The following is a 24,310-nucleotide window of genomic DNA, read 5'->3' on the forward strand; positions in this document are numbered from 1 at the left end:
ATAAATACAAATTATCAAAACAAGAGATAACATAGGGATAAACTGGCTCTTCCAACTTTGTTGTCGTATTATTATTCTAACGAATATATGTAGTGAAAAAGAACGCTTGAATATGAATTATATATGATTTATGGGTAAAAATGTGAATTCTCTGACCTTGTTTGCATAAATTATCATAAATATGCAAATGAGTGAATTTTTCAAAAAATTGAAATTACCATAGTTTTTTATGCACTTCACTTGACATGCATGCACATTTTCGCGGCGATCGGCTGTGAAACGGCCGAGATCTTAGGGGGACCCCCCCCCTCACCCTCAAGTCTACTCCAATCACATTGAAAAAAGTATGACTTAAATCATCTCTCTCATCATTATACCGCTATAGTATTCATGTTTTTAATATTATTTATTATCCTTCCATTAAACAAGTTCATAGAGAAAATACTTATCTCTCTGCAACATTAAAAAAGAATCTTCATTAATATGTCTTAATTTGTATTGATAGCCTTGTGGTCGCCAACAGTGGCGTAGGTAGGGGCGTCTCCCCCCCCCCCCCCACCTGTCAGGATATTGTCGGTAAAATTGCGCTGCCGTCGGGAAAAAAGAGAAAAGGGGGAGGGGAAAAAAGAGAGGGAAAGGAAAAAGAAAAAGAAAGAAAGAGAAAAACGAAAAAGAGGGAGAATAGGAAAGAAAGGAAAAGAAAGGGAAAAAAGGAGGCAAGAGCCCTTTGCCCCCGTTTCCCTCTTTTCTTCTTCTTCCTCTTCTTTCTTTCCTTTTATCTTCTCTTTCCCTTTCCTTCTCTCTCTCTCTCTCTCTCTCTCTCTCTCTTATTTATTTTTTGGCGGGAGGGGGGGGGGGGAGGTAAGAGCCTTTTGCCCTTCCCCCGTTTCCCTCTTTTCTTATTCTTTTTCCTCTTCTTTCTTTCCTTTTTCTTTCCCTTTCCCTTCTCTCTCTCTCTCTTATTTATTTTTGGCGGGGGTGGGGGGGGGGGGAAGTAGGCAAGAGCCCTTCGCCCTTCCCACGTTTCCCCTCTTTCCTTCTTATTCCTCTTCTTTCTTTCCCTTTCCCTTCTCTCTCTCTTATTTATTTTTTGGCGGGGGGGGGGGGTAAGAGCCTTTCGCCCTTCCCCCGTTTCCCTCTTTCCTTCTTCCTCTTTCTTTCCTTTTATATTTTCTTTCCCTTTCCCTTTCCCTTCTCTCTCTCTCTTATTTATTTTTTTGGCGGGGGGGGGGCGGGGGTGAGGAGGAGGCAAGAGCCCTTCGCCCCCCCGTTTCCCTCTTTTCTTCTTATTCTTCTTTCTTTCCTTTTATCTCCCCTTTCCCTTTCCCTTTTTTCCTTCTCTCTGTCTCCCCCATTAACATAGTAATAACGAAAGAGATCACTCTGTAATCAAGACGGCGTAAATATTCATAATTGAATGACACACGCCCTTAAAACTAAAACAACAACAACAACCATTCCATTTTATTTAATACATTTTCGATATACTTAAATTGGCAACTATTATCTTCTGTCCCAGATCCTCATTTTAAACGACTGATGCGAAAGACTAGTCGACGCACCCTTTCGAGAAAAGCCCCCCCCCCCCCCCGCTTTTATCGAAAGGGTGTGTTAAAACGGTACTCCGCTCTCAACGCACCCTTTCGAGAAAAGCCCCCCCCCCCCCTCTTTTATCGAATGGGTGCGTTGAGCACACCACACCGCGCCGCACCGCACCGCACCCTTTCGATGAAAGCCTCTTATGACCCCCTCCCCCTAATTCTCTTTGTACCTTTTTGTTACCATGATCTGTTCATACTTCATAGGTTATGCCTTAATGTACATACAGTATATCTGGGTATATTCAGAAGTTTCTTTTTCAAACAAAGCTCTCGCAAATATCACACAATGCCAAACCTTTGCTCTGTACAAATCTCGTCCGCGAATCAAGATGCGATTTGCTGTGTAAACAATACAGTTCAGCACATACTACACGTAGGCCTACAGACAACTGAAAAACCAACAGGCACAGGGATTCGCTGCCCGCGTTTGAGTGCTCAATACGAATGTACAGCATCGGTATTGCCTACTTCCTAAACACCTTTCTGCCTGGGCAGACAAAGGTCATGGATACGTGGTCCTGGATACGTGGCCCTGTATAGCTATGAAATCGTTATTTATGTATGTACTGGCGGTGCAGTCGTGTCTTAACATTTTCTTCAGTCATTACCAGGTCTGTACTCGAATCTGATCGGGTACGTGGTAGAGTTAAAGTTCCAAAATGTCGTCTGTTCCGGTCTTGTATCACGCTGAAGCCTCTTTCTATTCGCAAAGGGTAAGTCATTTAAATGCTGTGCTATTCTAGAGCTACGGTATTAGATTAATAAAACAATGGAGCTCTTTACTAATGCATTTCAATCTATGCATGTTTGTCTACCTATATCCCCTGGCTTAGAGCCATATTCCATTTACTTGCTATGGCGAATGGCAGGTGCGGATCCAGGATTTCTTAGGGGAGGGGGCCCAATTTTTTTTTTTTTGCTCCAGAAAATTTGAAAATCGCGCCGGCCGAAAAGTCGCTCAGTGGGGGGGGGGGGGGGGGGGGGGGGGGGTGGGGGGGTGTACAGAGCACATTTTTTTTTTTTTTTTTTTTTTTTTGCTCCCGAAAATTTGAAAAACGCGCCGGCCAAAACTTCGCTCAGTGGGGGGGGGGGGGGGGGGGGGGGGGGGGGGGGGGGGGGGGGGGGGGGGGTAGTGAGCACATTTTTTTTTTTGATCCTCAAAAAAATTTCAATTTGCACCCCCCTTGAGCGCAGGGGGGGGGGCCAACCCCAAAAAAGGTAAAAATCACGTGATTTTACATGATTTTTTTCTCAAGGGGGGGGGCCCCCCCGGACCGCCATGGCGAATGGCACCTCTATTTGAGGAATCCATGGTGCTTTGTCGGGTAAAGCTCTCGCAAACTTTTCAGTCGTCAAGAGAGAAACATTGTTAAAATGTATATGCATACACTCGATAAACAGGTCTGGGCCCTAGCTGTATGGTCAAGAGTAACGATTAATTAAAAACAATCATAACTTGAAATTAATCGCAACTGTGTACTCTAGAGATAAGAGTTGCGATTGATCTCAGATTGATATGGACCAATCGCAGATCTTTATAAAACGGGGCCCTCGAATATTAATATTTCTTCAACTTGGGCATCGATAGTTTTTTACGATGTAGATTAATGCCTTGTCCAAGAATACCCGACACAGAACTGAGCCAGACAAACTTACCAAGATGAATACACCCAACTACGAGAAGGAAGAAAATGAAATTGAACTGGAAGCCCGACTGCTGGGAACACAGCATTCTTCCAGAATCTCGGGTAAAGGTAAAGGTAAAAAAGTTCAAAGCAAAGGTTCTAATACCCTAGTGCATATCCTATAGAGATCATTTTCGGATTTATACGTAATACGTTATAGTCATGTGCGTACGTTCCAAATCTTGTGAAAAGGCAATTGAGTTTACCTTCAGTTGGTTCATTTCTCGAAAGCCTTTGAAGTCGTGTTATAACCACTGTCTGCCTCGTTCTGATTATGGTCATTACTTATTCTTTATTTTTGTGTTAAGGCTCGGCTTTCTTTTGCTGAAAAGGGCATCAAATACAAAAGCCATGTGATCAACCTCATGGCCGGAGAGGTGCATGAAGAATGGTTTCTGAGGAAGATCAACCCCAAAGGTCAAGTCCCAGCTATGGAACATCAAGGTCAATTCTACAGAGACTCTTGCGATATCATTGAATACGTCGATACATTACCCTCTAACAGTAAGTCAAAGGAAAAGGCATGTCTAGGTCTTTAGCCTTTTTTCTTAAGGGATCCGGTAACTTTGTCTCAGATTCTGAAACAAAATCCTGGATTTAGCTAATGCTTCAATGATAATTATATACCTTTAGGCCAGTTTGGAGGCGCGATAGCTCAGTCGGTAGAGCAGTGGCTCGTTATCCGGTGACCCGGGTTCGAAACCAAGTCCATGCGACAGTGCCCTTTGGTAAGGCATTAATCCTCATTACCAGGTCCCTCGGAGAAGACCTTAAGCCGTCGGTCTTCTGGTACTTACTAACAAGCATTTAATGCTTTCTTAGCTGTCATGTAAAATAACCACCACTATCACTATCAGTCAGAAACCCCATAACTTTTATAAGTCGATCACTTGTCTTATTATCAAGATATTTATGATTGGAAATCGAAGCCAAATTTTGTGTTTTCCTTACGGTTTTCATAGCACTACAATCTACTGGGAGAAACGAGTATGGTAAAACCGGTCATTCCAAGATTTTTACTTTTTAGAGGGCTTTAATATTACACCATATCACAGACACTGATTACACGTAGGACCGTGCATCTCAGATGTTTCATTGTTTGGGGGGAGGGGGAGGGGGGGGGGGGGGGGGTAGTGAGCACATTTTTTTTTGTCCCTCCAAAATTTAAAAATTTGCACCCCCCCCCCCCCCCCCCCCCCCCCCCCCCCCCCCCCCCCCCCCCACCCCACCCCCCCCCCCCCCTGGATCCGCCACTGCGCCTTCGTCATTTTGCGTTTGGATCAATTTCAATCCCTTTTTTTAGAACCGAAGCTCTGTCCGGATGATTCCTCAGATATGTCTAAAAAGGTTGGTTACTACCGCGAGAAAACTGGAATCCATCAATGTTTTTGCCGTCTCGTTTGGCTCATTGTACCACCGTCACCTGACTGTCAACGCCTTGGCTCCTAACTTCATCAGTAAAGACAGCATCAAAGGTAAACAGCGAAAATCTTTCTCTCTCCACCACTGCTTACACAGGTTGTTATCTTTGCTGCTGCTGCTGCTGATGATGATAATGATAATAACGATAATAATAATAACAAAATTAATACTGCTAATAATAATAATAATATTAATAACAATAATGATACAAATAATAACGATAATGATGATAAACATTAAGAATAATTGTAATTATAATATAATAAAAATGAATGATAACAATAACAATAATGATGATGATGATAATAATAAGAATAATAAAAGTTATGATAAAAATCTGATAATAATGATGATATTCATAACACTAATGTAAATAATAATAAATATGAAATTGGTAATATGATAACATATATGCGGACAATGATAATACGAAGGTAATTAGATGCAAACATAAATGTATAAATAAATGAATATATAATTCAATTCCAAACAAATTTAACAAAGTGAACTAAAAGAGTCATGAATAAATCAAAGCAAAAATATTCCCTTTATAAAAGATGACGCTCCAAATGCTCTCATATTCGAATCGAATCATGATTACAAACAAATTTTAGTTTTGAAATAACTTGAGAATGTCACCTGTGTTTCTGGTTCTATAACCTTTTTGTGCGTTATTTCACATTGTGTGTCAATTTCATTCAATTTTGATGATTCATATTCCACCATTATGTTTAAGTCTTACATCAGTACCTTTTCCCAATAAATGTTTATTAATTTGACAATAAAATAGCATGACAAGTTCTCAACTTTGTTGCATTATGTTTACAGAGATTAGGCCATTTAGCGTCCACGGTCTTATATAAATGAGTTTGTGCCCCCCTCTCTCTCTCTCTCTCTCTCATGTCGCTAATAATAAAAACAAACTTGGCATGAACCGGTAACAAGTATTCAAATAGTTTATTCTTTGTTTCAAGTCTCTGCCGTACCTGTAAGTGTAATGGAGATGAAACAACAAAGTCCATCTTTAATGAGGGTTAATGCCTTATTCTGAGGATTAAAGACCCTCACAATATACAATAACCCCCTCGCAAAAACCGTAATAACGTAATTTTCACAGTACAATCACTTGACCAGTAATCTACTTTATGCTGCTTTTATTCTGTACCTCAGAGCGGTTTACTGCTGTGGGGAAAAATCTAACATCGCTTCAGGAGAAAAGTCCAGATCTGGTAGCCGGTCTGAGCGAACGGAAGGGAAATACTGACATCATCTTCGACGAGGAAAAGGTCATCGCCATCTTAAACGACGTCGACGGAATTCTTGGGAAATCGAAGAGGAACTGCAGAAACAGAAAGCGTATTTCGGTAAGAATCTTTTTTCCTTTTCTCAGCTATGACATTATTTCAAGTGGTAACGAAGACTAATTGAAAATGATTTCAATCTCAATTCGACACACTGACATTAAAGATCGTTGAGTTTGTGAAACATTCGAGAGTGGGCAACATGAGCATCAAAGAGAGGCGAATACCGGCGCTATACTAGAGCCATTCATCACCATCACCATCTTCATCCTCATCCTTCTCATCATCATCCTTATCCTCATCATCATCCTGATTATCAATTTCATCCTCCTCCTCCTCCTCCTCCTCCCCCTACTCATCATCGCCATTATCATCATTGCCACCATCATCATCGTCATCATCATCCTCATAGCCATCATCATCCTCATCACCATCATCATCATCATCATCACCATCATCACCATCATCATCGCCATCATCATCACCATCACCGTCATCGCCATCAACATCATCAAGAAAGATGATCATTGGAAAAAAATTGTTGACGCCATATTATTGTCGGTCATCATCAGTATATTCAATATTTCCATTTACGGATCACAATTCAAGAAACTAGATTTGTCTGTTTGATAACATTTAGTTGACATGCACTTTATTTCAATCGAATTCCCATAAATTCTCTTTTGACGATACAAGAAGGGTGAAAAGGGGGAGAAATATCAAGTAGACTTTTTACATTTAATTCCTCCTATCAAATTATTATCTTAAATATAGGGTTAGGTGTAAGGAGGCTCTCAAAACGTTGACATAATAAAGCGTTAGATTCAAGTTAGGGGCGATTTCAGTAAACCATTGTATTGCCAAATTTGCAACTTTATATTGTTCGCATATTTCAAATTGTGACAGATATGGTTATTGGAATCGACTTTGGTTGATTTCTCAAAAGACTATGCGGTCGTGTTTATCTTTTTCGAAACGTGTCATTCGTGATCATATGCCTATTTGGTTTAAAAAGGAAAAAAATCGTCCTGACATGGATATATTACATGCGCTAAAATGGCCTCTTGGCCCATCAGTCTCGATAACCTTTAGGTCATTTCATAATAGGCCCTTGAGAACATCCTTGTTGTGGGTTGTCAGTTTAGAAGGCTGTTGGTAACATGGGCTGTAGCATCCGCTTCGATTCATCACCCCCCCCCCTGTCTCTCTGTCTCACTTATCATTGTATTTCTTCTTCTTTTCTTCCTCCATATACCAGGTGATGCTGAGTACTGGCTATGTGGCAAGACGTTCACGATTGCAGATATCTACCTATCCTGTCTTCTCCATCGTCTGACCTTTGTAGGGCAGGCCGAAAGGTTATTCCTGTCGAAACGCCCTCTTGTGACGGACTACTACAATCGCGTACTGTTACGCAAATCCTTCCGTAAAGAATGCGTATACGCAAACAATATGTTCTGGTCAATGTTCATGCCAATGTTGCGCGCAAAAGTGAAGAAAGCGCGTCCTTTTCTATTCGTCGTTTCTGCAATAGCCATTGGGGTGATTGCGTATTACAAAAAAGAAGAAATTATCGATCTAGGAAATGAAATGTTTGTAAAGTTCAGAAGTTTATTCCCGGAAGTAGACACTGATTAACTTAAAGTTTGACGCCCCTATATCTCTATTTGGTTCTAAATCAAGATGATGAACTGAAATCACGGAACTAATCATTCAGTCCGTTTGGCACAAGTAGAATGCCACACTAGTGATAAGTGTACAGGAATATATATACAAATTGATACATGCGTATCCTTTTTTCTTGAGGATAATTCTTGATTGTTAATGTCATATTGCAGCCCTTCGTGTATTTCCTGCTCTAAGAATGGTATTATGCATCTTCCTTTACAAAATTGTTTAAATGGAGCTGAAGATCTTTAGCATTTTAGGTATTCTTAAATTTGCATCTATGTTTTCTCAGTGTGGCATTTTATTGAAGTTGTGTTCTGCCTTTTCTTGTTAGGCTTATAGATCGTCATTGCGAGTGAATCGTTATTTGATGAAAGACTAATAATTACGCTTATTGATTACACTCAAACTTAAATACTTATTACAATGAAATGAATCTCAAAAGAAATGGACAGTATAAATAGTATGCTGGTTGTTGGTTTTTTGAATTCCTACTGAAACGCTTTTATCTTTACACTTTAAAGAGAAACTTTAGTTCTGGTAAAAAAAAGAAAATTAATTCTCACAGAATCAAACGAAACTTACACTGAATTTTCAAGATTACAAATAAAAGATATGTGCCAAACAATTTTGGAAGAAAATGTATACTGGCTGAGTAATGAGCATAGAAAGACAAGGAAATCAAGTAGTACTAGCCCCGACACCATATATGTTGTCCCACATATAGCTTTCTGTGTACAGTAGTTGTTACTTTACCAAGACTCGGTCAAATTTATTATGATTTTGATGACTCCAGAACCTTGCAGTGCACACCAATACTTACATGCTACATGATCAACTGTTTCTGATCCTTTCCACACCTTTTCTTTCACAATGCAATCGCATTACCAGTACTAAAGTTTATCTTTAATCTCATCCTAATTTCCTCCTCCGCCTATTTCGGGCCTTTTCTATTCACTAGTCTCGAGTCTTTTAATTTCCTGTACTTTTAGCACGACTGATATCTTTGATCATACTTAATTTCACAATTGTACTATGTTTGAATTTGACCACCTGCAGAAGACTAAGACTATTGTACTTTTAACTTGTAAATATATGTACTTTTCAATTGTATTCCAATGGCAATTAAGTTGTAAGACTGCGACGATGGAACTTGTTCAATACAAAAAGTTTCTTCGCACAAGTGTAACTTTCAACACTATACTAAGTTCACGGCCGACATGGGCAATTCCCAGGTATATTGTCACATACGTTACCTACCATATCTAACACTTCGGCGGGTATATTTAATGATTGATTTTTAGAGTGATTTACACGAATGACCGCTGACTGTCTTCCGAACATTTATTTTCATTTAAAGAAATGCGTATCTGCCTACTGTTTCCATGTATTCTTCACGTGATGTCTCATATTCGTTATTGTATACTTGTGTTTTGTAAATCAAATATCAAAATTGATGCTCCATGTGAATGAAATAGTTTTCTTAATAAAATACAAATTGCCAAAGACCTCAGGCCTTACTCTTTGGACTTTCCTTTTTGTGTGTGAGGAGAGGGGGCGGGGGGATAGGGGCTGGTAGGGGGAAAGACAAGCGGACGTATAACTTTAAACAAACCCCGATTGCTACACTGTATTGACGTTCTCAAGTGTTGTTCAATTATATAGAGTATAAAGTCGCAGGGGGGGGGGGGGTACTCAGATTCCGTTTTCAACGGGTGTGTGCCGCTCAAGCCTCGAAACTCCTTCCCATTTTAAGGGTCGCTTTGGGGTATTTTTCTCGAAGTAAAGCCCATTTCTCATAATTCTTTAGGATATCTTTGTTAAAAATGGGACCAATATTTTTGTGAAAAAGTGACCCATTAGGGCGGCACATCCCGATATATATGTCTTAATATGTGACTACCCCCCCCCCCCTCCTTCGGGTATAAATTAACAAACGTGAGATAAGAATATCACGCAATGGATGGTCGCTGCGTGTAATCATTAGGCAAGCATGTGCTGATTAAAAAGTGATCCTTTAAAGTCAAACTGATCTACGCCTATCACATTAGTAACGTAATTTTCGCATTGTGGAGGAGGTCCCCCAAAATTATTAACTCGTTCTTTTACTAAACCATTTCTTGAGTGAAAATTTAAAAAATGGATTCTTGTTCATGTCAATTTCCATCATTCCATCATGTCGCTGCTGTTCTAATAAGACATTTGCGTGCATTCTCAGATGTCATCTCGAATGTTATTGTCCAGTGGGGGTATGTGAATGTATTGAACGCTAATCGATAAACAATGAGATATATTTCATTAAACATTTAAACTCTCATGCATTTTTCTTCTGTTAAGCCCGACACACTGATTATAATATTATATAAATTCCTGATAAGCCTACAAGGTAAATACAAGATATATTTTAATATAATACTATTAATTATGATACTCGTGATAACAAAACCAAAACAAATGATAATGATACTAATAATGACAATTTTAATAGTAATAACAAAAACAGAAATTATTCTTTGATTTAATACAGAAACTTGACATTTATGATATGTTCTTTCTGAGTGCCCTACAATCATTACTACCCCAGCAATTGGCAGGTACCCTGTACACCTGGGTGGAGAGTGGCATCTTAGCGATGTAAGTACGGAGTGATTCGGAAACCTCAACAATTGGATTGAGAGTCAAGTAAATGAAAAATTACACAACGACAGATTATGATGATTAGAAGTAGTAGTAGTAGTAGTAGTAGTAGTAGTAGTAGTAGAAAAGATAGGATTAATAGAATAAGTAGCAGTAGTAGTATTAGTAGTAGAATAAGTAGAATTAGTAGAAGTAGTAGTAGTAGTAGTAGTAGTAGTAGTTGTAAAATTAGTAGTAGCAGAAGTATGAGAAGTATTAGAAATATTACTACTTGTAGAAGTAGTCATGCGCGGATCCACGGCCCCATCCCCTTAATAATAATAATAATAAGATATTTGTATACCACAAACTGCAAATTGCCCCTTAGCCCCCAAAACGGTACAAAAATAGGATAGTAACGTAAATTTTACCTTTAAAAAAAATTAACAAATATTTTAATGATATTGCCCCCCCCCGAAAAAAAAATGAGTGGTCCTCTTCTCCAGCACACCCCCCCCCCCCCCCCCCCCCCCCCCCCCCCCCCCCTGCTCGGCTGAATAAATAGCTGGTAAATATTTTGTCTCACGAATTGGACAAAACAAATAAGTTATCTTATAATTGCCGCCGGCTGGATAGTAGTAGAAGCATTAAATCACGGAAATGGGCCATTGTGTTTATTTCCAATCGCTGAATGTGTACCGATTGTCTGACACAGAGGTCAAGTTCATTATACACAAGTCTACCCGCAACCGACGTTTTATACCAGCTCCTCTTTGTTTTTGATTTGAAAATACTTAGAAACCGTATGTATCGCCCTACCTAATATATCGTATATACCTGCGCTGAAGTTTACATCATCTACTTGAGTTCTTGCCTCAGATATCAGGCCTGACAGTCAGACTGGAGTAATACGTTCCACAATGGCGTCTGTTCCCGTTCTATACCACGCAGAAGAAGGCTACTTCTCACAACTGGTATGGATATGGATTTGTATGTTTGGATGTTTGTATGTTTGGATGTTTGGATTGCCTGGTGGTATTGTAGAATTGTATTGAAGGTGGACTTTGAGCTACGATTTATAAGATCACTACGTCTGGCAGTGAAGACTGGCAGTGAAGCAAAAGAAAACAAGTCGTCTGCTAAAAGCCAGACAGCCATTAACCCGTCGTAATTATTCCATGTACATGTATACTCCATGTATACTACCTGTATACTCCTTGTATACCTCGTGTATACTACTAATTCGACTCCTAACTGGAACCTGGATCTAAGATCACGTTTACAAAGGAAAACGAATACCTCAGACTTACTTCCTTTGATAAATAGACACTTAGTATTTACTTTACATTTTAACCTTTGTCTCACCAGACTTTGTGATTCACATATTTGAAAGATAGCATAAACTACGTGAACATATCAACTGAGTATTGTAGTTATTGTTGTTATTGTTATTATCATTATAATTAACATTAATACCCTTATAATTATTTTTACTATCATTATTATTATCCATATCCTGTTATCATTATTTTTGAAAAAATATTATTATCATTATTACTAATATCATTATTATAAGTATTGTTATTATTTTTATCATGATTATTATTATTACTATTAGTTTTATTATTATTGTAATCATTATTATTATTATCATTATTATTATTATTATTATCATCATCATCATTGTCGTCATCGCCATTATTATTATTATTATTATCATGAATATTATCATGAATCGTTGTCTTACCAGGCTCGGTTAGCTCTGGCCGAGAAGGGCATCGACTACAAGAGTCACCTGATCAGCCTAGCGACAGACGAGATGCACGAGGCATGGTTCCTGAGGACAGTCAACCCTAAGGGAATGGTACCGGCCATGGAACATCATGGAAAGTACTATACAGACTCGAGTGACATTATGGTGTATGTGGACACTTTACCATCTGACGGTATGTACGCTGACATCTCTCTCTCTCTCTCTCTCTCTAAGTGCCATATCGTTTGACTTTGGCGATCATGCTGTTCCACAACCCTCGGCTTCTAGCCTTTTGTATTAGTACCACTCCCAGTTCTTTCACTCCTCTCTCTTCCAACAATCCAACCAAAGTATCCTCCTTCTTCCCCTACTCCTTCTACCAACAATTTTCCCTGTCAAAGCAAGATTCTCTAGGCATTCTTTACGTGTAATGTGACCCATGAACTTCAACTCCCTAACCAGCACCTCACATATCATTTTCCTTTGCACTCCAGCAGGCGCGGATCCAGGATTTCTGGGGGGGAGGGGCCCAAATTTGAAATTTTGCGAGCCAAATATTGGTACGTAATGGTGACCAACAGTGACGTAATGCGGGGGGGGGGGGGGGTCGGTGCAGGGAGGGGCGATTTTCCCCCTCCCTCCTCCGCGAAACGCGGAAGCTTTGACGTTTCATTAAATTATTAGAGAGAAAAGACGATTCGTTGTACCGTTTTCGAAAATAATTCTCGTCTGAATTTAGTTTTCCCCCTCCCGCGCGAAACGCGGAAAATTTTACGATTTATTAAATTATTAGAGAAAGAAGACGATTCGTTGTCGAGTTCTCGACTCTTTATCCTCGTCTGAATTTAGGTTCCCCCTCCCGTGCGAAGCGCGGAAGCTTTTACGATTTATTAAATTATTAGAGAAAGGAGACGATTCGTTGTCGAGTTCTCGACTCTTAATCCTCGTCTGAATTTAGGTTCCCCCCTCCCTTGCGAAGCGTGGAAGCTTTTAAATTTCCTTAAATCATTAGAGAAAGAAGACGATTCGTTGTACCGTTTTCGAAAATGATCCTCGTCTGAATTTAGATTCTCCCCCAACCCCCTCCTCCCGCGCGAAGCGCGGACGCTTTTACGTTTCATTAAATCATTAGAGAAAATAGACGATTCGTTGTACCGTTTTTCGAAAATAATCCTCATCGGAATTTAGTTCCCCCTCCATCCCGCACGAAGCGCGGAAGCTTTTACCTTTCATTAAATCATTAAAGATTCGTATTACCGTTCTCGCCTCTGAATCCTCGTCTGAATTCAGGTTCCCCCCTCCCGCGCGAAGCGCGGAAGCTTTGACGTTTCATAAGATTATGAGAGAAAGAAGACGATTCGTTGTACCGTTCTCGATTCTTAATCCTTGTCTGAATTCAGTCCCCCCCCCTCCCCTCCTGCGCGAAGCTTTGACGTTTCATTATATTATTAGAGAAAGAAGACGATGCGTTGTATCGTTCTCTATACTCTTAATCCTTGTCTGAATCAGGGGCCGTCTTAGGGCCCCTGGGGGGGGGGGTCGAGGCGGCGGAGCCGGCTCCGGAAGCTCAGGGGTTTTAGGCGTTTAATTAAGGTCAGATGAGCATTTTTTTGTATACCTTATTATTTTGTGAGACTGGCACGTCACTATTTGGCGTGGGGTCCAGGGGGCGGAGCCCCAAAATATCAGGGGTTTTAGGCATTAAATTACCGTCAGATGAGCATCTAAGGGCCCGCCGTAGGGCCCTAGGTGAAATCCAGGGGGCAGAGCCCCTGGAAGCTTAGGGGTTTTAGGCATTAATCACGGTCAGATGAGCATATTTTGATGTCTCATTATTTTTCAACACTGGCAGTTAACTATTCTTTCTTTCTTGCTCTCATTCTATTTTATTTCTCTTTAATATACTTTTTCAAAAAAGTAGGGGGGGGGGGGCTCGGGGCTCCCGATCCCCGCCGTACCTCGGGCCCTGACAAGTAGGAATCAACTAAAAAGTGAGGAAAAATCTCGGAACTTATGTCATTTCAGCATTATTTGTAATCCACCGTTGTGGAATTAGAAATAAACCACGTTTGAATTTGATTTCCCCCAAGCCCCCCCCCCCTATCAGTACGCCAGTATCTCCTCTTTTCCTTTTTTCTTTCCCTTTCCTTCCTTCTCTCTTATTTTTTTGATTGGGGGGGGGGGGGGGGTCAACAGCCTGGGAGGCAAGGCCCTTTCGCCTTCCCCAATCTCCTTCTTCCCCCTTTTCTTTTCTTCTTCCTCTTCTTTCTTTCCCTTTCTCTCTTCTTTCTCTTTCCCTTCTTTTCCTTTCTTCTCTCTCTTTTTTTTGTTTTTGCGGGGGGGGGGGGCCCAAGGCCCGCTCGGCCCCCCCCCCCTGGATCCGCGCCTGCACTCCAGCTCGTGTAAAAACTTCTTCATTACTAACTTTGTCAGTCCAGGGGATTTTCATCATTCTTCTTAAAAACCGGATTTCGCAACTTTCCAAACGCTTTTAAGTATCAGAGGCTAAAAGTCCATGTTTCACTACGATACAGGGTAGATGTACCTCACGACTGACATCACGACGCTGACATCACGACTGGAAAATGGACAGTTTTAAATATAATGTTGTCTTATATCCCCGTAAACAATTCTAGAAAAATGAATAATAATACGTGAAACAGACAACGACAAAAGAAATCTAAAGTTAAAAGCACGGGGATGTTTTCTCAGTACAATTCTACGTAGTCCAATTTGAAGAAGGAACGTGAGAAACATATAATTAATACGTTAGTATTTTTTTAAATAAAAGTGATAATAGAAAAGGGATTCGTATAGATTTCAGTGATATACGCGCTGTGCACTATTATTATTATTATCATTTTTTGTTGGGGGGGGGGGGGTGGGGTGGGGGTGGGGGTGGGGGAATAGAGTTTCCCTTGAAAGCTTCATGAGATTTAACAATGATATTAATGAAAGCAAAATTATCTTACTGTTTAACATGGTTCGGGTATGTTGAAAACTCTGACGTAAAATCAAATTAATAAGGGAGTTTACAGATACAATCTGCGCATGGGCAGATAAAGGTCATTTGTACCAAAATGGTAAAACCCAGAAATGAATACTGGATGTGCGCTCATGAAAGTTATGTAACATTATTCATTTATGCACCAACGTTCTATGATACGCAGGTGGAAGTATTCTTTTCAAGAGGTCAAACAAAAGGTATTCATGAAGCACATCTAGGACTTTGGCAGTTATTATTCTAAGATGCTCAAAGTGAAACTTCTCCATGTGTAAAAGATCTGTGGATATTTGGGGTCATTTGTACCATGTGCTATCTGTAAACTCCCTTATTGCGTTGTCACCGAGCTTTCTCTCTCTCTCTCTCTCTCTCTCTCTATTTCTTCCTGTCTATCCCTCCGTTCCTTCTCTTCTTCTTAATCTCTCTCTCTTTCTCTTCCTGTCTTTCTCCCCATTGATAGATCCTAGGTGATCTTCTTTTTGTCTTCGTCTTTTCTCTTTCTCTCTCTCTCTCGCTTTGTCACTGCTCTCCCTCCTTTCCCCCTTTTCTGTGTCCCCCACCTTTCCATTCTCTTCATCTATCTGTCTATGTCATATCTCTCATCCCCGCTCTCTCTCTCTCTCTCTCTCTCTCTCTAACTCTCTATCTTAAATTCATCCCAGGACCGAAGCTGTTCCCCGACGATTCCTCAGTGATGGGGGACAGGGTAGGACACTTCTCCGATCTCCTAGGATCTATCAATGTTAGGGTCGTTAGTTATGGCTCTATTTTTCATCGACACCTAACAGTTGACAGCCAAGTTTCTCCTCTCATGACAAAGGAGAAAGTACGAGGTAAGCTTCATGTTCATTTTTTGTTGATTGCTCTGTTTTACTATATGCCTTGCTTTTTTGTTTTGTTAATGTTTTTGATAAAGAAGCAGTTAAGTTTGATGTCCAGTGTTTTGTGCAGTCCCATATCAAAGACTACTGGTATATGTGTGAATCAAGTCCATTGCTGAAAGGGTAGAATATATTTTAAAATTCTCTTATTTGTTCTATCAATGTTTGGATTATTGAATATGGCTTTTGGGAATTATCGTCATCTTGCAATCAGCGACCGCAGTTGCTTCGTTTTCTGACCTAAGAAATTTGTTGTGGGTGTTTATTTCTTATATATCAGACTGTGTTCATATAGGCATTCAATTACGTACACTTCGACCATCATCACAGTATACCTTACGGCTGAAAATCCTGTAAACAGTAATTGATTTAATTTCATTTATGGAAACCGATCCTCTATAGCATCAGCTCCTGCTTTGTGGAATTACTCCTTAGCAATTAGGAATACATCTTCTCTAAATACGTTTAAAGAAGCACTAAAGACATTCGCTCCTCAGGCTTGCATTAGAGTTTTATTTGTCTTAAGCCCCAGTCCCATATAAAGCCGGACCAGCACGGACGAGCACGGACCACTCCGGACCATCCCGGACCATGGTCTGGGTTGATCCGGGATGGTCCGGGATGTTTTGTTCAAAAAAGTGTGATGCTTTAAAAGCTACAGTCCCATATACGTCCCGGACCGTCCCGGACCATCCCGGACCATCCCGGACCCCATCCGGGGTGATCCGGGATTCGGTCCGTGTTGACACCGTGTTGGCACCGGGGTGGTCCTGGATGGTCCTGGATGGTCCTGGATGGTCCTGGGCGGTCAATAACTCACTCCCGGACTGCCACGGATCAACACGGACCGCCCCGGCGCCACTACGGATGACCCCGGATCCAGCACGGTGGCTACACGGATCACCCCGGATCAAACTATTGTCCCGGACCGTCCCGGACCACCCCGGCAGTTTTTGACCGTCAAAAACATCCGGGGTCGACTCCCAGACCGCCCAGGACCATCCAGGACCATCCAGGACCATCCAGGACCACCCCGGTGCCAACACGGTGTCAACACGGACCGAATCCCGGATCACCCCGGATGGGGTCCGGGATGGTCCGGGATGGTCCGGGACGTATATGGGACTGTAGCTTTATGTTATGTTCGCGTTAGCCAATTTTGTAATGTAAAGCGCATAGAAATTAAATTGTAGGTATTAATATGCGCTATACAAATTGATTGCATACTATATCATTTCAACGTAATATATTCTCACTATTTATAGCGAGGATTGAGGGCTTTGGAAAAAACCTAGCTATTGTCCAAGAGCAAAACCCCGATTTGAAGGCAGGTTTGAGTGGGAGAAGGGGACTGTACGACGAGGCTGACACCATCTTTGATGAAAAGAGGGTTATTGCGGTCTTCGAGGACGTCGACAGAATCTTTGGCGAAGTCGAAGAAGAACTACAGAAACGAAAAGCAGAATTCGGTACGAACAAGATATGATCTTCATATTATTAAAAATGATTATAGGCCTGTACAAAGTGGAAGACAGACAGCGAAAGAGAATGAGAGAGAGAGAGAGAAAGAGAGAGGGGTAAAGAAAGAGAGAGGGAGTAAAGAGGGAGAAAGAGAGACAGAGAGAGGGGGAGGGGAGGGTTGAGATAGAGACGCAGAGAGAGAGAGAGAGAGAGAGAAGAAGCAGAAAAAGAAAGGGGAAATGATAGCTTGTACCGGATAATGATGATAATCCTTCATAGTAATGATGTTAAACCCCTTTTTCACCTGCGTAAAGTCATCATTATTATTCAATATAAAGGCACAAATCTATCGACAAAAAAAGTTCTGTCTTTACTTGCTCCTTCATGTTTCTAATAACAAAATATCTCCACAACACCAAACCGACACGAAGCCGACCGAGTCTTTGCCACTGGGGGTAATGTAATGATTTGATCGGTCTGGTGTCTGTCTGGTGTTGGTCTTATCGGTGTGACGAGGGTAATAGCACCGTCTCTCTAATGAGATACGGTGGCACAGGCAAAGATACCAGAACAAGACAACAAATTGAATGTAGTAGGTTTTTGAGAGATGCTCCCATTGCAACGATGATTCATTTCGTTTCAAAGTTTAGTAGTATTTCTGACAGAAAAATTATTATTTGAAGTGGATTCCACTCCTGTGTTGTAAAGAACAGGTAGATTTTTTGGGGGTGGGGCTGTGACGAGAGAGAGAGAGAGAGAGAAAAGAAATCCAAAGAGGAAAGAAATAGAAGTAGATCGGATTTCATGTAGGCTCCTGAAGGCACGTCGAGAACGAGAAAAAAAAGATGAGAGCTATGTGAAAAACAAGCGGTTTCCTTGCGTTTAATGTTTCCTTTTCTTTGAATTTTATTATATTCAAAGCAGGTGATGATGAGTACTGGCTGTGTGGCAATACCGTCACGGTCGCAGATATTCACCTATCCTGCTTTCTTCATCGTTTGACCTTCGTGGGTCAGGCCCAAAGGTTTTACCTGTCGAAGCGCCCTCTAATGACGGACTACTACAACCGTATACTCCAGAGGAATTCCTTCCGGGTAGCATGTGGCGATGCGAACAGCCGCTTCTTAAAAACAAAATGAAGATTAGCTTTTACTAAAGTGTTCTTGTGCCAATTCACGACGCAATTCAAGACGAATTTCCAGATGAAATCTAAATGAAGTGTGTCGATTTAGTTCATGCTCTCGGCATAAGTCATTATTACATCAATCTATTCTATTTCCAACTGCATGACAAAGCTTGTGTATTCTGTATATAATAACGCTGAACTCGTGCCTAAGGTGAAATCGCTCTCTATCTTTAAACATTCAAATACCACACTACAACTTCCGGACATTAAGTGACACGCTTGAAGAATTAATCATTTTCCAATCAAAATGTTTATTGTGATATCACAGATTATAGCATTTAATACAGCACAATAAACTGTTTAATTTTTATCACTGTGATGTACAACATCAGATCACTTCCCTGAAGCAAAGTCAATATTAAACATTGTATACCTTTATATATTTTAACAAGTTCATATTATGTACCAGTTACAAAAATATGTCATTAGCATTTCATCACATAAGACTGTTCAATGCTAGGAATATCATAAAGTATTTCGTAAAATTGTATTTACTTCAAAGACTGCTTCAGTCCATAATGTAAACGAGTAAAACTAGCTACTGTACTCTTGTGAGTATCAAATCAGAATAAGAAATACATAGCGTAATAGTTTATATTTTAGTAGAGAAAAGAGGCATTTTGTTTCCGGACTTCTGTTGAACATCACATTGTGAATTTATAAGTGGATGCAACGATTATTGTATCCGCCTCATTCACATCGGGAACACTAGTGAATAAAGATTAAACATATAATGCCTAATCTCATTCAGAGAACTGTAAGGAATATTCACGCTGTGATCACATTTAAAAGTTTCGTCTCTTTTTGTGTAAGATAACATAGACGAAGGATTTCTTTAAAATTCATTGTCCAGTCTTTTTTCTTCACCTAGCATCACCTTACAAGGTCATACAATGCTTTTGCTTTATAAATTGCACATTGACGTTCAAGATTACAGTTTTCGAAAAAGATATGGCTGTTTACAAAGTTTAAAGATAAGAAATATTTTTTTTAAATACATTTTACAAATCAAATTTGCCTGGAGAGAGAGTCAGTAAATGCTTAGCAGCTTAACACGTTGGGTACTATAAAAAGACAACATTGATTTAAGGCGTAAGTTTTGATACAGGAAACGCCAGGTTCTATAAGGCGATGGAGATAAAGAAGATTTAATATATTCTTAATCACAATCAAATTTTAAATTCTTTCTCTAAGATGTCAAGCCCGTGGACCATCTACACACAGTAATAGAATTTTTAAAAGTGTTGTCTCAGAAGAAGGTGTGATGATTTTGTTCATTACACATAGCTTAACAGGATAATTTATTAGGTAATTATGTCGACTGTGACTGAGCTTTTATTTCAGAAACTTGTTTCCTTGAAACCTTTATCAGGTGTGAAATATCTTTAAAATGTACCAATCACAAGAAAAAGGTCAAATTTGTTGTCATCAACCTTTGTTCCGTTTTTTTTTTATCTTTGCAACTTCCAACGACAATGCAATATTCATCCTTTATTTAAAGGTCTGGAGAAACAATTTAAAAAGAAAAATATACATGCACTTATCAAATATGTTGCATTCTATTACTGAATGTAAATATTGAAGACGAAAGTCAGGAATGGCAAAAAAGGTGAGGAACACTTTTTGAATGAATTGAAAGTAATTTCCCATTTGGAACATATACATGAACTCACCTCGCGAGGAATAAAAATATCAAAGATGATATTTAAAAAAATGTCCCCAGTTTTGCATGAATTATAAGTAACGTGTGTACACAACTATAAGATGGCCCAGTGTGTTCGGGTCCATAGCGTCATTTCACGAATCCACCATGAGTTACAACTTCACTGATAGGCCATTGAAACACGTGTCGTTGAACTTGTATTAACATCACTGATGCCGTTGCCCTATGGGGGCATTTCTCGAAACCGTCATAAGTCTAAGTTCTTAGACATCTTATTGAAACGTGTGTTATATAATTGACACGCGTTTCTATGGGATATCCACGAACTTAGACCTATGACGGTTTCAAGAAGCTGGCCCTAGGTGTACTGTACATGAACAAGTGACTTAATATGGCTTAATATAATTGTTTGGCCTGGCTAAGTAAGGGAAACAGTTTGCGTAAACCATTGCACGATTCAACATTACATTTGTTAGTTTGAAATTCCAATAAGAATCTGGACATAATGTAAAGCTTTTGCACATCCTTGTTTCCACTAATATCGAACAAAATCAGAACATAGTCATCGAAATTCGGTTAACGTATGCTTCTTTACGGACACTAATATCAGACTTTGGAAGTGCGGCATAGAGTGACAAGGCGAATGTGGCGTCACTAAATAACGTGCTGCAAAAAAAGTATGTCAACGGTTATGGGCCAATGGAAAATCTCAGATCGTTGACTCTGAAGATGAAAGTAACCGCGACCGGGGTAAACTCCAGGTGGACGCCGCACGCACAGAGGATGGTGATGATCTGGTGGGGACGGTGGGGGCGCTGTCCTGCCTGATCACGGTGCCGAGCCCTCCGACACTCGCTAGACTGGAGCTCCTGGAGCTGCGAGATGAGACGAACTGGGAGAAGTCGGTGCCGTAGTTGGCTGAAGGTAACCATCTAAGGTTTGAGAATGAAGCAGTACAAACGGGAAGAGGTGACAGTAGAGGTGGTAGTGGTGGTGGTGGTAGTGGTAGTGGTAGTGGTTGTGGTTGTTGTAGTTGTGGTGGTTGTATTAGAGATCGCCGTGAAAGATGTGGTGGCGGTGTTAGGTGGTAATTATGGTGGAGTGGTAAAGGTGGTAGAGGTGGTGGTCATGATGGTTGTGGTATTGGAGGCGTTGGTGGGCATGGTGGTTGGGGTGTCCGTTCAAATGGTTGCGATGGCGATGATGAAAGGGGTGAGGAGGATTATGGTGGTGGTGGTGGTGTAAGTGGTAGTGAAGGTGTAAGTGGTAGTGATGGCGTTTGTGATGAGTGTAAATGGTAAAGGTGATAAGGTAGTGGACAAGGAAAGAAAGGAGGCATTCAGGGACAACAACAAGATGATTTAAGAACACCAGATGTTTAAATACAATGTTATGGCAAAGTGATGGTTATTTGGGTGGATGTTGGGTAAAGGCGGTTGTTTTGGCAAGAAGTGGTTATTAAGTTGCAGGAAAGAAACACACAAATATTGACAGACAATAATGTTCGGTACGAACAATGAAACATTTTAGAGGGCGAGTTTATAGTCGGAGAGATTAGGGAGTGCAGTGTTAAGGACGGATACAAGCAGGCGGAGGAGTGGAGTTGAAATAGAAGAAAATGACAATGGTTATAGTGTGTCCGCATATGGGTTTTTGATTAATATATGGAAAAAGAAATTGAGAAAATACAGAATAAGCGTCTAAAATGTAAAGGCATGCGAACCTAAAATTACTCGGTTACGGTTAACAAAAGGACAAATAACATAGTAGCTATTTTTTTAAACTACAAGGATTAAAGTACTCATGGTATTACCCCCAATGAAATCATGACAAAGTTCGAATGGAAGGCAATGATGGACAATGATATTTGTTTGAGACAAAAAAAATGCTAGAAATATCTGGACTATCACGATAGAATTAGTAGCAATTGCATTTGGGGACATTGTTAGTTTGCCAATATCAATTACAAGGTTTGGGTTAGGGATGGGTAAACAGTATATGTTAATATGGGTGATAAAAATGATTTACTTACTCATTATTGTTACAAATTCTTCATTTTCCGTTACTATCCTGCTACAAGGCAATCTATAGAAGTCATTAGCACATGCACACGACAAGCATCTCAATGCACTGAATTAGGCCGTTACATTTACATTTCCGAACCCCGTGATGCAATACGACATTGATTCGTCGTATAGTGTGCGTTTAACTGATTTTAAATCAAGTCAAATTAAATATATTACAAAAGAGCGTAATAGAATTATATACATACAGTATATACCCTGAAGGTCGAAACATGTCTAAGACTAAAGAGTAGGGGGTGCTGAATGGAGAGAAAAAACAGGATTCGTGACGGTGATGGGGCCACAGCAAGTAATTTAAACATAATCTCGCATTCTCTATTTAATTTCAACCTCTATTTTTTGTTTTACAAGCTCGGAGCTTGCTCATATACACTGCAAATACACGCATCAGACTGCAATTTATAAATTCAAATGATTTTGTTTTTCAACCTTACCTTTGATTATTGCCAATATCCATCGGAAAAGTCAAATAACTTATTTTGATTGGCTTTTTAACTCGCTACGTGCATCATCAACATTTATTTCGAACCATGAAAAACACAAACACAATCAATACAAGAGGTTACAACAAATATGCAATCTTGCCTGACGGGAAAATACTATAAAAAATACAGTTATTTTATTGTTAAGATGGCAGAGATAATACAAACAAAAGTGACTATTTTTTAGCACAAATCAACAACTTTCAAACCTAAATCATAACACATGCACATCCACAAATGTCATGCAAAATGCAAATGAGAGTAAACACATTTTGAATCAAGAAAATCATGATAGCCCAAAGTTGAAACTTAGTCAGTATTATGTATATGTCCTATTTTATTTTATGTTTTATATGCAACTTTATTATTAATAATATCTACCCTTTAATGTTCGAATTCTTTAACAATTTTCTATACAACAACATATTCAAGATACTTTTAAAAACCACTTTGATAATTCTGGACAATTTTACCTGGTCTGACGCAATGATATACCAGGAAATAAAACAGTCATAACGTTATATGAGGGAAATGTATCACTTCTTACAGAGACTGAGAGGAATCCACCTTTTGATTGTTTGCACAGTGTATGAAATCAGTTGCCTTTTACGAATTTTTCTCTCTAGTTAAATTGAATGAATTACCAAATCTTTTGCATTTAGATTTTTTTTCCTTTGGTATTCCCGGAAACTGGTTGATAGCTTTTAAATTAAAAAAAAATATATAATACTGTAAAACTGTAAATATTTGAATCAATAGTAATTCCAGCACAATTAAATAATGATACAAAACTAAATCGGGGAAATGATGGTAGTGTAAATTTGCTGGGCTTTGTACATCATGATTTATTTAAAATAACGATGAAAATGATATCAGGCCGCTGTGAGATCTCGGACGCACAGAGGTGCACGTGCCTTACAGTACTACCCTCTTCACTGCTTTTCTTTTGCAACATTTATTGGGACAAAAACATTATATGGTCCAAAACACTTTCCAATTTAAGTTTTCAATTCTGATCAGAATCGCACTTAAAGTGCAATTTTCTTTTTTTAAACAATCGCGATTACTTTGCCGCGCGTTTGTGTGCGGACAAAAACGAGTGTGTGAGTTGGCCTGTTTGAGAACGGACCTCACTACGCGATCAGTAAACAAGTAGGGTATGATGCTCTTTACCTCGCAAAATAAAACGCGCAAAAGCGTACGTCTAAGAATGTCGAGATACCACGGCGGAAGAACATAAAATATGAGAGTGTAAAATGAATGTAAGATGAGATGGAACAGAGGGTGGTGCTTACTAGTACTCTGCTAGCCAGTCTAATTCAAGCTGCCCTGACCTGCCGTGCTCGCCCGGTCCTTCGCCTTCGTCGCGGTCCTCCGCCTCGCTGCGGATCTCCATTTTCTGCACGATGAGGCGCAGCAGGTCGTACTGCCGGTCCAGTTGCTCTTTGACCTCTTTCAGTCTGCGGGAGATTAAGGTCAACCTGAAAATGAACTAATGACGTC

At 39.9% G+C, this 24,310-nt stretch overlaps 3 protein-coding genes across 4 annotated transcripts in view; 2 read left to right on the plus strand and 1 right to left on the minus strand.

Moving 5' to 3' along the window:
* Nucleotides 1-1,888: 1,888 nt before the first annotated feature.
* On the plus strand, nt 1,889-8,193 carry LOC763157 (ganglioside-induced differentiation-associated protein 1). Its single transcript, XM_030983645.1, has 5 exons — nt 1,889-2,314; nt 3,595-3,790; nt 4,590-4,732; nt 5,881-6,064; nt 7,268-8,193. Exons 1-5 carry the CDS (start codon nt 2,261-2,263, stop codon nt 7,645-7,647), a joined length of 957 nt encoding a protein of 318 aa, XP_030839505.1. The 5' UTR covers nt 1,889-2,260; the 3' UTR covers nt 7,648-8,193.
* Nucleotides 8,194-11,194: 3,001 nt separating this feature from the next.
* On the plus strand, nt 11,195-18,543 carry LOC100893565 (ganglioside-induced differentiation-associated protein 1). Of its 2 annotated transcripts, none has more exons than XM_030983782.1 (5): nt 11,195-11,267; nt 12,044-12,239; nt 15,713-15,883; nt 17,197-17,400; nt 18,314-18,543. In XM_030983782.1, exons 1-5 carry the CDS (start codon nt 11,214-11,216, stop codon nt 18,529-18,531), a joined length of 843 nt encoding a protein of 280 aa, XP_030839642.1. In that variant the 5' UTR covers nt 11,195-11,213; the 3' UTR covers nt 18,532-18,543. The 2 variants fall into 2 exon arrangements, with proteins under 2 accessions (XP_030839642.1, XP_030839643.1); XM_030983783.1 differs by having other exon boundaries at nt 18,317-18,543.
* Nucleotides 18,544-20,244: 1,701 nt separating this feature from the next.
* The window catches only part of LOC105438813 (transient receptor potential cation channel subfamily A member 1-like), a gene marked incomplete at its 5' end in the record, with an annotated part of 46,214 nt that continues 42,148 nt past the window's right edge, over nt 20,245-24,310 (minus strand). Inside the window, 2 exons of the mRNA XM_030983646.1 lie at nt 20,245-21,173; nt 24,103-24,267. Of these exons, the coding sequence (XP_030839506.1) occupies nt 21,173; nt 24,103-24,267 (166 nt within the window). The remainder of the gene's footprint in view (nt 21,174-24,102; nt 24,268-24,310) is intronic.

The sequence above is a fragment of the Strongylocentrotus purpuratus genome, unplaced genomic scaffold, assembly GCF_000002235.5.
Source record: "Strongylocentrotus purpuratus isolate Spur 01 unplaced genomic scaffold, Spur_5.0 spur5_scaffold_13, whole genome shotgun sequence".
NCBI classification, from domain to species: Eukaryota; Metazoa; Echinodermata; class Echinoidea; order Camarodonta; family Strongylocentrotidae; genus Strongylocentrotus; species Strongylocentrotus purpuratus.

Coding starts and splice junctions, on each gene's coding strand:
- LOC763157 (XM_030983645.1), top strand. CDS start 2,261: ATGTCGTCTGTTCCGGTCTTGTATCACGCTGAAGCCTCTTTCTATTCG. Junction 3,791..4,589: donor CGATACATTACCCTCTAACA/GTAAGTCAAAGG, acceptor CCCTTTTTTTAG/AACCGAAGCTCTGTCCGGAT. Junction 4,733..5,880: donor ACTGTCAACGCCTTGGCTCC/TAACTTCATCAG, acceptor TGTACCTCAGAG/CGGTTTACTGCTGTGGGGAA.
- LOC100893565 (XM_030983782.1), top strand. CDS start 11,214: ATGGCGTCTGTTCCCGTTCTATACCACGCAGAAGAAGGCTACTTCTCA. Junction 12,240..15,712: donor GGACACTTTACCATCTGACG/GTATGTACGCTG, acceptor AATTCATCCCAG/GACCGAAGCTGTTCCCCGAC. Junction 17,401..18,313: donor GAAACGAAAAGCAGAATTCG/GTACGAACAAGA, acceptor TTATATTCAAAG/CAGGTGATGATGAGTACTGG.